The sequence below is a fragment of the Papilio xuthus genome, unplaced genomic scaffold (genome assembly GCF_000836235.2).
Source record: "Papilio xuthus unplaced genomic scaffold, Pxut_1.1 DF827461.1, whole genome shotgun sequence".
Taxonomy (NCBI): domain Eukaryota; kingdom Metazoa; phylum Arthropoda; class Insecta; order Lepidoptera; family Papilionidae; genus Papilio; species Papilio xuthus.
The window spans coordinates 1,073,455-1,086,587 of NW_013531188.1; the positions used below are offsets into that span (position 1 = coordinate 1,073,455).

The 13,133-nt window shown below is 32.8% G+C and overlaps 1 protein-coding gene across 1 annotated transcript in view; it reads left to right on the forward strand.

Moving 5' to 3' along the window:
* nAChRalpha1 (nicotinic acetylcholine receptor alpha1) overlaps positions 1-13,133 on the forward strand; it is a 162,554-nt gene that overhangs the window by 141,380 nt on the left and 8,041 nt on the right. The window contains exon 3 of the mRNA XM_013314525.1: positions 6,671-6,715. Within this exon, the coding sequence (XP_013169979.1) occupies positions 6,671-6,715 (45 nt within the window). The remainder of the gene's footprint in view (positions 1-6,670; positions 6,716-13,133) is intronic.

Below are 13,133 nucleotides of genomic sequence, written 5' to 3' on the forward strand. Positions count from 1 at the left end.
CTAACTTTGATTATAACGGGACAATGTTTATTTACTTGTTGGCTTTCACTGTCGAATCATTACATAAAGTAGAACAACACAGGTGTTACAACAGTGGAAACTAACCCTTATGAAAACATTTGCGGAACGGACACTAATTAGTACATAACAACCGCAAGCCTAGTTACACGTGTACGACCCTAAGGAGCTTACGAAAGATTATCCCACCCTTCGAACATAAACGCTACAAAACAATGCGGTTTGTTTTTGTAGGAATTATTGGAGTTTAGTAACAAATAATAAACTCCTACAAAAATGAATCTTTGATTTTTGGAAAAAAAATGTTGTGCGTTTGTCAGAAGATATCTCCAGAATGGCTGAATGTATCCCGCTGAAATTCGGCACAGATGTAGAACATAGCCTGGAAGAACACATTGGCGATTTACATAGTTCTTTTTTAATTCCGCGCGTATGTACTCACGGGCGTCAGCTACTACGAAATAAAACGTAAATATTATCTTAAACAAGTATTTTGTTCTGATTGTGTTCGGGTATCAAAAATCAAAAATAATCATTCACTCACCCTAAAACAAGTTTTTGATGAAAATATTTTTAGCCGACTTCATTTTTATATCATTCAGTTGTATTTAAAGTATTTAAAGACGAAGTAACATAACGTTATAAGATGAAGGAAAATACAAAAACACGCACTGTTTGAAGATTTATTTACAGCTATAATTCAATTTTGGATTAGAAAAAGGAAGAATAAAGCATAACATTCTAAATATATAATTAAAATAAAAATAAAAAGTATGAAAAGTTCCGTATGTATCGGCAACAGTATCACATCGTTAATACCGAATTACAAACGTACTGTTAGGCGGCCGGCACTTAGGGTCTTTTTAAAAAGAAACCCGCAAGACTGTTGGACTACTTTAATTAATTTTTACAATATATTTCGACTGTCTGGTCTGCGAATCCGGATTGTGTATATAAATCTCGAGCTTTGGATTCTGAGTGAATTAAAAATATAACTGTACCTATAAAGGAAATTAATTTATTTGACTGCCCAGCCTTTGCATAATAGGTAGAGTTATAACAGTACCATTAGTGTCTTAATTTTGATACTTCAAGCGTTAAATGTGTGTAATTGCGTAAACGTAAGCGTAAGCTTCACTCATTAATGTTCAAAGGAATTGATCTTTAAACTTGGCAATCAGAAACGTGTTAACACTAATTACCAACCTAACATGTGCCATTAATTTAAAGACATTAACGTTCGTCTTTTGTTTCACTTTAAGCGATATATCATTTTATAATGTAACATGTTCTCTTTTATTAATAGACTAGCGTTCTTTGTCAGCGCAGAATTAAAAAGGTATAAAATGCTGGCGAGCATCACCTATCTTTTTCTCCAAGTCCCGTCAAAATCGGTACAACCGTTCCGCAGATTATCCGGAATTAACCAGGCCTTACGGACAGATATACACAGACAAGAAAAAAAACACGTACGGAATATGATTTTTTTGTTCATACATACAGACAAATTTCATTAATATGTATAGATATTTATAAATAAAGTTTTATATTGGATATTTAATATCGATATATGCTAGTGATGTCCAACGAATAAAGCCATCCCTAGCCGCAAACAAAGGGGATATGATTCCGCACATTATTAAAAAGATGTCAACTTGTTCTGGTCCGTTTGATTTATGATACGCTTTTGTGGTTGTAATAAAAGGAATTGTTATACCAAGAGCTCATTAGTGTAATAATAAATGGCTACAGAATTGCCTAAGCAGTAGACATCTTAATCATGTAAATGCTTAATTATCTTTGAGGCTTTCATTAGCTTTATTATGTACTAGGTAGAAATTAGTAATGTCACCTTTGATACGGCAAGTTCAAGAAATCCGACATTGTAACATTAATATTCTTAAGTAACGAATACTTAAGTACGCTTGCTTATTTCAAATCGAATATCAAGTAGCAAAGATCTACTTTGTTGACTTGGTTTCGTAAAAATTATATTTAACTTTTGCTGGCTTTTTTTTTTAAATTTAGAAGTAATGGCTACAATTTTATTTACATCGTTATACTTTTAATATAATTATGAACAAATACAAGTCTAATAACCTAATAAACATAAAAGTGTTTTTTAAACCAACAAGCTGCCACTTTATTTCGCCAAAAGTATGTTATCTACTTTTCTAGATGCGTTGTCTGCCTTTCATCGACAGAGGAGGCACAGAAAGAGGATATCTCTTACTATGCGTTCTGTATTTTATTTGATGTTTTAATATTATGTTTTAAAACTCCATTGTTTTAAATTACATTTAACTCAAATGTTTCCGTTATGTATTTTAAACTTTACCTAAACTAATATACATCGTTAATAAAATAAACAAGTCTAAATAATTGAATGCTCGACCCTTCGAACTTTCATCTCAACCCTTTTACCGAAATTTTCTAAATGTGTTCTCATAGTGGAATATTATGTTTTGAACGCGTACAATTTTCACAAAAGCTCTCTTCGCGTTTTCTAAATTTTATACATGCAACGTGTTTATATTTTAAGATATTTACCCTTTATGGTTTACCATCTTATAAACCCTTAAACGAAAACGTGTTTAAATAAATCTGAGTAAATAATAAAATACTATAATATTATGTGTTTAATAAAAATATATTATTATAATAGTGTGTATATTTAAATAATCAATAATATAAAAATGTCATCATCATCAAACTGCCCTTTCACTAAGGGTCGACATAGTACGTACTACTGTTCTATAGATCTCTATCAGCCGTCATATTTGAATTCACCCCCCAATATATCCTCTTTCACACAATCCATCCATACCTTCTTCGGTCTTACTCTACCTTTATAGCCATCTACATTCAATCTCATTACTTTTTGTTTATGTGATCATCATCTCTCCGCATAATATCTCCAAACCATGCTATCCATAATATAAAAATCTATTTAACCTTTAAACTAAGAATTCAAGAAAAAAATTGGAACAATATAAATCTTCTTTACAATTCAAACATATTCGCTACTTACATTTAAGTAAGTCTGCTTGACGGCTACAGATATAATTAATCTCCAACTTAATCCCATAAGTACGTTACTTATTTACTAAGTTTGTATGCTTTCTAATTATTTAAGTAAATGACTTTATCTTTCTTTTATATTTGAACATTTTCTTTGCTCCTAACTCCCTATACATTTATAAATATACGCTCAAAAAATAAACAGTAATCAATACAAGTAAGGAAAAATAAAACAGTTTTTTTATAAACAGAAGCAGAGGAATGAGCCAAGTTGTTTATTTAATTTTTATAACTCTAACTTTTTAGTTCTTAGTTCTTTATACAAGGATCATCATAAACAATTTAAATTTGTAAACAACGCCATCTAGTTGAAAATGAGAAAATAAAACTTTGGCTATCTTTAACTTTCAAGCAATTATTTTTTATCACATTAAGTTATAATGTGTGACTTACTATTCAGAGTTTTCAGTAAATCACTAACGAGATTAGAAGTTCGTGGAATAGTTGGCTCGCGCCCAATCTCGAGCTTTACGCCGCCGCCGAGAACTTAAGAATTCTTCGTAATTGTCGCCGCTAATCAACGCTCTACAAATTACTAGAATTCCCTCGATATCTTTGCTTGAACATTTCCAACAGATAATACGTAACGTACTAACTTCTAATTCAAGACGTTGTACTAGATAAAAGATAAAATAAGAAATATTTGGAATAAATTTAGCAGCTATATGCTCTTTTAAATTCGTTGGGAACTTGTAATGACAATGAAGTTACTTAACTGCATTCTTCTTGAGAAATACAAAGAGCTTTTTAACTTAATTAACCATTTTAATAAGTAACCTTTTACCGACAATTGCTTCTGAAACAACTCTTATTTCGCTCGGTCGCGAGCTCACGGAGCCTGGCTGACCTCGACTCATCCAATTACAAAGTTTAATTACTCATCAGCTGCGTCCGCGCCTCTGTCGCGCTCTACTACAAGTTCAGTGTTTTGACTTTGTGAATACTTTAGTAGCACAAAGGCGGTGCTAATGTTTATAACTAGTTGGTACTAAACGTATCATTTTTCACTTTGGAGATTCAATAAAGGCTCTTCGATGTTTATTTTTGTGTTGTAAGATCAGTCATCCAACTGACGTTAAATTATTTATCAGATTGTCAACTGTTTTCAGGAAAATTGCATCTCTATTTTAGTAACGTATTTACTGCATCCAAAGAATCGAAAACACGACAACTCAATGGTAAGGAACAATAAGTCTTTCTTCGCATTCACCTATATTGTGATATTCCTATTAACTGTTGAAATGTGGATACATTTTTTATAAACGAAGGAGGCAAATGAAAGGCGCGAGCACCGAAGTGATCAATACACTCATGGACATCCTCAACACCAGAGGAACTACAGATGCGTTGCCAGCATTCTAAAAATTAACCTTTTTAACAACATCAAAAGCATGCAAAGGTTAATGGAGGAAAATATATATTTCCTGATATTAATGACGACACTTCTGCACAATAATAGAACAATGTCGAACAATTATTGGAGTCTTAGCTTGTTGTTTACTGTAATACTTCAATAGTAAAGAAACTAAAGTCGTACACAAGCATGAGTTCCGCAAAGGAAACCATCGGGAGTGATTCTAATCGTGTTTTCCCTTTCGGCCTTTAATATATTCGAGGAAAAAATAAATTGCTCATGAAAGCATTTGTGGTTGATAAAAATGGAAATACGATACCCAGAGGACGTCCCTTACATTTGATTAAAGATATCGAAAATCTTTTCTGTTAGCAATGCTATAAATGCGCGGAGGGCGGAATTCAAATAAACTAGAAGTTTGGGGGGTAAACTATAGATAACATTTGTTTTATGTATTTCAATATTTGGAAAACCAGTGTTTTCTTAAGCAAATTACTCTCGAATACTTTCACAATGTCTTTTTTTCTAACTGCATAAATCGAAATGTTTTTTTTTAGAACTTCAGATGGCGTGTGTTTACTTATAACATTGTCATCGAGAGCTTATAGTCTGCAGACTTTACTTACATTAATCGTATGCACTATAAGCGAATGGTCATTAGTTATTCTGTCCCGTTGAGTAGTTATTGGATTCACTAATCTGGAATGTTACAGTAAACTAGTAAAATCAATACATGCCTAAATAAAGTAAATTAGTTTCTACCAATTAATGTCTAATCGAATTTGTCGTTTCTTCTTGACACTTTATAAAAGAGGGTAGGTAAATGAAAGGCGCGTGTGAGTGAGGACAGTGTTGACATGTCATTAAACTTTATAATTGGCCTGAGCGAGGCGGGGGCGGGATGCCGGCCGGTCGATATCACCCAACGAGAAAGATGCCGAGTGTTACGCTAATTTACCACGAGGGTAGTACACGTGCAGAGTAGTAAACAATTATTTCACCGTTGGATTTTGAGATCAAAATCTGTATAAAACATATCGTCATCCCTGTTATCTTTGAGAAAACAGTGATAACAATACGTTTAAACGGGATCTCTGGTCTCCAAAAACCCGAGATTAAGTCAATTAACGACAACACTAGTGTACTAGTAAAAAATGGGTCTGATATTCACGTGTTTGTTATGTAAGTCGGGGTACTCTCAGTCGGGGTATCGCTAAACGAATGACACTTTGTTCTTTACCCTCTGTAATATTTAGACAGTGTGTTTTAACAATATCAGTACTGTACTGTTTCCTGCTCTACATTACTATTCCGCCTTCATGTGAAGCTAGCATTACGGTCATTGAGATTTTAGCTCAGCGCCCCACTTGACATGCAAATTGAATTTCACTTTTTAGACCGAGTTTAGAGCTGGTGTGTACTATGTATAGATTTACTTAGTACTTAGTTTTACTTAGTTAATCTTTGTTTTGTTTTGTAGTTTTCAAATATATCTCTTAACTTCGGTCGAGTCGCTACGTAGAACAACGTAAGCAGTCTATTAACTATTATAGTGAAGCAGTTATCCAATAACATTACGATATATATTGAATCATAACGTACACAAAGAATTAATAAATTAAAGTTCTTTCTTGGACAGACTTCAAGATTTCTCTAAGGTTAATCGTATAAGTCCCACGTTCTGGTATAAAATTGCATTCCGCAGTCTCGTCTGAACGCAGAGCCCAAGTAATAGGTTTATTAAACCGTTTGTATTATTAATTACATTATAATTTATAAAAGACCAATGTTCATTAGTATTTACGCAGTAAAAATCCGAATTTAAATTCGTTAAGTTATTTACTTATATTTGCGAGAACTTAATAAGTTTTTTTACATTAATCATTTATTTGTTAATATATCTTTAATAGGAAATAATTTTCAATTGCTCTAAATAAGACGAAACATATTCTACAATATTAAAATTAATTGAACTTTAAACGTTCACGCCAATAAGAGAACGATAATTAAAACGAAGTTTCTCTTCTCTTCAACTATGATTCAAATAAATGAAATCTTTAACTAGTTAGCTTATTTTAAAATGTTTTAACTGAGTTCAAACTTTCTAACTTTATCCAATATTACATCAAATGCGAAGCTATAAGTTTTAACATACTTTTGTAATAAAGAACCTAATTTTAAACCAAATATATTAATATACGTTTTCTATTTTTTCAGAATCTGAAAAATCAAATAATGACAACGAACGTGTGGGTGGAACAGGTAAGTTACTCTTAAACACAAGACATAAAAAAATCATGTTGCAATATTTTTTTTTTGGATTAATACCGTACTTTACTAAGGAATATTATATTAAAAAACTGAAGTCTTTTGATTAATGAAATTAATTAACTTTAAAGTACTTTAATATTGACAACATCGATTCTTCAAACACTTAAATTTAACTTCACTTGAAAGCTACTTCACTGAATCCTCAAAACAACTTAAAGCCCATGAGGCGGATTTTCCGCTAAAGGAGATGCCGATTACAAAAACGAATTTGTAAGAGTCCATCCATGTTAAATCTACAATAAATTGTCAGTTTGAATTTGAGTAAAAACAATCGAAGGTTTTATTTAATTTTATTAAACGTTTTCCTAGCGTCGCTGGCTCAGGGGTTAAAGCACTTGATTTGTAATCTGCAGGTTTTGGATTCGAATCCCGTCGTGCACATATCTCGAAGTCAACCAACCCGCACTGGGCTAGCGTGGTTGACTATGGCCTAATCACCCTTAACGTAGGGTAGGCTCCGAGCCCCTCGGTGGGAATGTATAGTGAGCTGATGATGAAACGTTTTCCTAAAGTCTTCGACTTACTTTTGTTTTAAAATAGCAAGAGAATTACTATGTCTATGCTATAGACTAAACAACGAAGAAAATACACGTTTACAATTTGAAAGAAATGAATTGTATAATAATTGAAGTATTTCCTAAAACACTAGCTTTAAATTTATTAAAATATATTCAACTTCAGTGGAAACACAAATTTTACTCAGAACTCCCGAGCTTTATTGACGATAAACAAATTATGTCGATTCGTGAACTTCTTTGTAGAGCCTGTTAACCTAATCTTATTAATTATGTATGTTCACGAAGTTAAAATTACGAAGGCGTGGGCTTTCCACTGAGTCGTGATCGACAAACAAATTTGAACCCTCACGAAATTTACGGATTACAAACGATGAAATAACAAACACATTTAGTTTTATTTAGTATTTTAAATATTATTTAGTAGAAAAGGCAACCTTCAGAACAATTCTCTTAAGAAACGCAAACGATTTGTTGTCTTGATAAGACAGAGGAAAGAATATTTTCTTAACCTTAACTACAACCTTACCTATCCAATCCTCTGTCCTACCTAAAACAAGTAGGATTTTAGTCTTCACTCACGACATGCAATTTAAAAAAAAACGATTACACACAGTACTGTAGCAGTGAAAAAAAATATTTTAAAAATCATAAAAAGTGGTAGAGTCGATAATGAATTTGTTACAAGAATTAAAGTCGGCAGCTCAATAGAGGCACGTCCGCCTCTACAATATATCAAATCTCTGACAAATGGTGGCCGTCACTGAAATTGTGACGTCGAACGCTGCGCCGTGAAAGGAACCGAGCGTCCCTTTTTCCGATGTCGCCTTGTCAGGTTTCAACATGACTAATAGATTGTCAATATATGTTCCATTTACTTTCCCTTTTAGGGTAACTTACGGGCATCGTTGTGATGGGATAATTCGTTACTAAATAAATAATTACATCAGTCCAGTGTTATTACTCGCTCGTTGGTCACTTGAAGCCTAAGCACAGATTATCATCATCATCATCAGCTCACTATACGTCCCCACCGAGGGGCACGGAGCCTACCCTAAGTTGAGGGTGATAAGGCCATAGTCAACCACGCTGGCCAAGTGCGGGTTGATTGACTTCACACATATCTTCGAATTTCTTCTCAGATATGTGCAGGTTGCATCACGATGTTTTCCTTCACCGTAAGAACGTCGGAATAAATGTACATATGTAAATCGAAAAAACACATTGGTACATGGCGGGATTCGAACCCAGGACCTGCAGATTGCAAGTCAAGGGCTTGACCACTGAGCCACCGACGCTCCAGCACAGATTATATATGTACTAAAAAGGCATCGACTAGAAAGGAGTGGCCTCGTACGGTTTACTCATACCTGGTGATCGCGACAAGTCTTAAAAAAAGACTGTAACGACAAAGAAAGAGTATGTGAAGTCAACAAAGGGACTTGTAATGTCACTATTTAACTCTGATTGTAGCAGTTAAAGTTTTCAATGAATGTAATCAACGTTCGTGTGTTTTTAATACAGTTACTTTTTTAATGTGTTTAATTTATTATTCGTTTTATCAGTAAGATAGATTACGAGTGAATTATCTCGAATTCTTTACACTAGTTCGACTGAATAAAGTGATGGAATACAAAGTTAAATATTAAGTTTAAAAATAAAAAAAAAAACAAAATAAAACGAACAGAATAAATGTTTAATGCGGGCGCGAGCTTTTATTTTTCTTGTCTTTAAAAAAGATTAAACGTAAAAATTTCTCTAACAAAGTAACACGTGTACGATCTCTGAGTAATTCTTTTCAATTTCGTTCCGTGTCTCTTTACTGTGGAGTTGTTTGTCGCTGAGTTAACTGTGAGTGTGGTAAAGTCTCTTTTTATTTGCTTTATATACGACATTTTCTAGAATTTAGCCTTACAAAGTTTTTTAAGTCCAACTTCTCGTACAGTATTTTATTAAGTCGAAGCATTTTTACGGTTCTCAGCGCTACTGTTCATAACATAAAATAATGATTAAACGTAAAATTATTTAACATTTTTCCGATTTTAAAAATGTCGAAAAAATCGCATTAGAGAATAGTGTGAATAGTTCATTATCAATCTTACTAATATTATAAATGCGAATGTATGTATCTCCAGAACGGTTGGGTGAATCTCGTTAAATTTTGGGATCGATGTAGGTCATAGCTTGGAAGAACACAAAGGATATTAAGCAGGCGACAGTTAGTTGTTTAAATAAAATATTGCTAATAGATATATTAATATTCCTGATATATTTCTTAGTGTAACCAAAGTATTTTAAAATTATCCAATCATATTTACCTATCTAATTTAGTTATTAGTGGCCATAAGCTTTTTCTTCATAAAAATTTAAGAAAAATAACTCACTAACTTTCTATATATATGAGAGAAAAGTTAAGTTGTTTACTGTTTATTTTGTTTAGTCCCCTTTATTACACGAAACGAAAGATTACATTCCGTAGGTTCGGAAACAAGCCCGTCCGCATAAATAAATCATAAAGTCAGTTTTGTTGATCTCGGCAATTTTATTACGACGCACAACTACTTTTTTGAGGCGAGAAAAACTTGATCATTTTGGTATAGGGGATAAAGAATGGAAGGGAGAAAAGACTATAATTCATCATGAAAAGAATGTTTGGTGGAAGTTCAATAAATATAAAGAAATTATAAATGAATGTTAGCTATAGCCAAACACTTAGGACATAATGATTCTTTAAGTTTAAATGTATTTGTAAAAAATACTGTCCTGCCGTGATAAGTCAGAGTCTTTGTCCGGAATTGACGAACTACATGAGTGACAAACACATCTCGTTCCCTCAGATTCCAGCTTGTAGGTTAGACTGTATTAGAAAATAATCGTAACAGTTAAATTGCTAAGGAACAGACAATTATCTTGAAGATGAATTTAATTCACGGCTACCTTAAACTAAATATTTCCCGTTTTGGTACAAAATTTTGGTTTAAAGGCATAAACGCATCTACAGTTCCTCTGGTGTTGCAGATGTCCATGGGTGTCGTTGATCACCTCGGTGTTCCCGCCCCTCGTTTGCCCCCTTCTCTTATAAAAAAAATTATATATTGTTTTTCCAATGAGAAACGTTTCATAACTTTCGGTGGGATGTGTGTCCCCTTCTCCTATTAAAAAAAATGTTTTTTATATGTAATCAATTTTTCATTTTGACCTCCGGTAGCCTAAACTATCTGACCTATCAAAATCAACATCTAAACTAAAAAGTTCTTATTTGATTTTAAATAAACAATTTTTTTTTTCATCAATTCAATTGCTTGCCCAAAAAATACACACCCAGTAGTATATTTCTATTCGTGTCTTGACACAAGCTGTCAAAACGGGTTATTCCCCGACTAAGGTCTGGTTAAACCGAGAAATGATTTATGACATAAAAGGAACAGAACTGGCGAAAAACTCGCGTTACATAAACATGTACGACGTTATATTCCCTTGGTAAATAAAGTGTAACGTTACGTGTACAATACTGAAATAGTCACTTTGTACCACTTTTCGTGTCTGTCAAAAGGTAATTTATATAAGCCGTAAAAATTCGAATTAACGACATCCCAAAAATTACTTACCGCTGGTTTTTGAGACGACAATTTTTGAAAACTATCACTGCCATTACATTTAACTGAGTGATACCATTATGTTTTAAAAAGGGATTTTGGTCATAGAAAACCACGATTGGGATAGTGACGATTATGTTAGTGCTTTTAACTGCTTGTCCGATTTTGAAGAGCGCTGTATCGTTCGACTCGTATTATACGAGAAGTATCTTAAGTTATTCTTTTTTTTATTTAATGGCTATACGAAAAAGATTTAATTAGTAAATACCTTATTATTTCTTGACGTAACAAACTCTAGAACTATGACGCTTCATTATTAAATTTTATTTAACAAATTCCCTTTAAATGAAGACAGTGTAGACAAAATTTTAATTGAGTTAAGCAATTGTAATTACGTCTAACACGACCTACTGAGCTTGCCAAAATAATAATTGAGTTTTCATACTGTGGCTGTTGGCGGTTCAGTTTTGTTTTAGACATTTCACTAGACTGTTGTATTCAGAAAATTGTCTCGCAATTTAATTCCCTTGAAACTTGAAATCTAATTTTGAGTACGTTTCTTAGAATTTTAATTTTGACGTGATGAAACTTCTAAGTATTCACGCTCTGGAATATTACTGCGTTTACATTTTATTTACGATTTAACTAATTCTTAAGCTGTTATATAATGGATAGAATATTTCACGTTAATAATAAAATATAAATTAAATATTATTCAATTGTAGTAAAATAATAGTTGAAATTAAAACTCGCAGTTATAATCGTAACAAATAAAATTTAACTTAAATTATTATTTCATTATTAAAATAGAAAATTGTCACATTTCCGTTTCATGAAGAAAAAAAAAATCTTCTTCTTCTTCGTATTATAATATGATAAAAGTAAGAGTGCATGACGAGTCGACGTCACGTCGATTACTCGTCATGCACCCGTGTTTATGTGTGAGTGTTGTAGTATGCGTGTTATGTATGTGTGTATGTGTGACTGTAGTGTTTGTGAATATGTAGGAGGTCACCTACATAGTGATACAAAATCAACTCCAATTGTTTAGATGTGAAGCAGTATTTAGTCATAATATTCCCCCACAATAAATTGGATTGAAGTTAACTTGACGCCTCATTTAATTAGAAAATAGAATTAATTTTTTTTACTAACAAACTTCCTTTTGTCAAAGCAATAATAATAGGAATACTGTCAAAATCCCTTTCTTGAAAAATAATGGAACGCGCGCTCTGTTACATTTTGGAAGGTTTCTTAATAACCCTGTTTTTAGAGAAAGCGACCTCTGTTGGTAGCAAACGCAAACGAAAAATGGCCAAGTCTATTTTCACTTAGAGACCCTGCCTTCCAATTGACAGACCCCGAGGCCGGAAACTAATAAGACACCGCAATTTCCGACGCCTAACCACGGCTCTAGCAAACGGTCTCCACTTTATACGCCCTTCGGCAAAAACTCTTACTTAAGAATGCCTTTAAGGTCGCACCAACGCGTTTCGGACTTAAATGAAAATCCAATGTTACAACGAATTCTGTAAACAAATTGAAAATATTCCTTTTTAAATGATCCTTTGATGTTAAACGTCTCAATTTTTTCTCATCTGTATTTTCCTCGTTTGTAAATGGATTACAATTCTTGATACTTTTGATATCAACATCAAGGGAATTTCTGAATCATTTTGAATTTTTCTATCAATCAAATTTATATATTTATTATAATGCCATCTTATATTTGAAAATTCAGTGTCGTATATTCTCCAAATACATCGTGCAAACTTTAATCCGCCCATATTTTTCTTTCAAACAAATAGTAAAATTGTTATAGTTTTCGTTTCAACAATTTAATTTACTTTGTTACTTACAAAGTGTGTTGGCATCTTGACTAACTTTATGAATTAGTTTTATGTTGGATTAAGGAAATTTTCCTGACAGAAATCCATTAATTAGTCTCATCATCCCGGATTACATACACGTGTTGGGGATTGCCTAATGAATATTCATACTCTATTGTTTCTTCACGTTATATGCAAGAGCTAAATACAGTTTTCCTTTTATCATATACTTACAACATTAAGTACCAACATTAAATAAAAAGCAAGAACGAAATTCACGAATACAATCGGTCTGACACGGCCCGAGACCAAAAAGAGACTGGGATAGTGAGACCTGGTGGCGTATAGTAAATCTGCCCCACTACCCCCTTAGTTTTAATTTTTAATTCATAGAATAAATTCCTGTTTT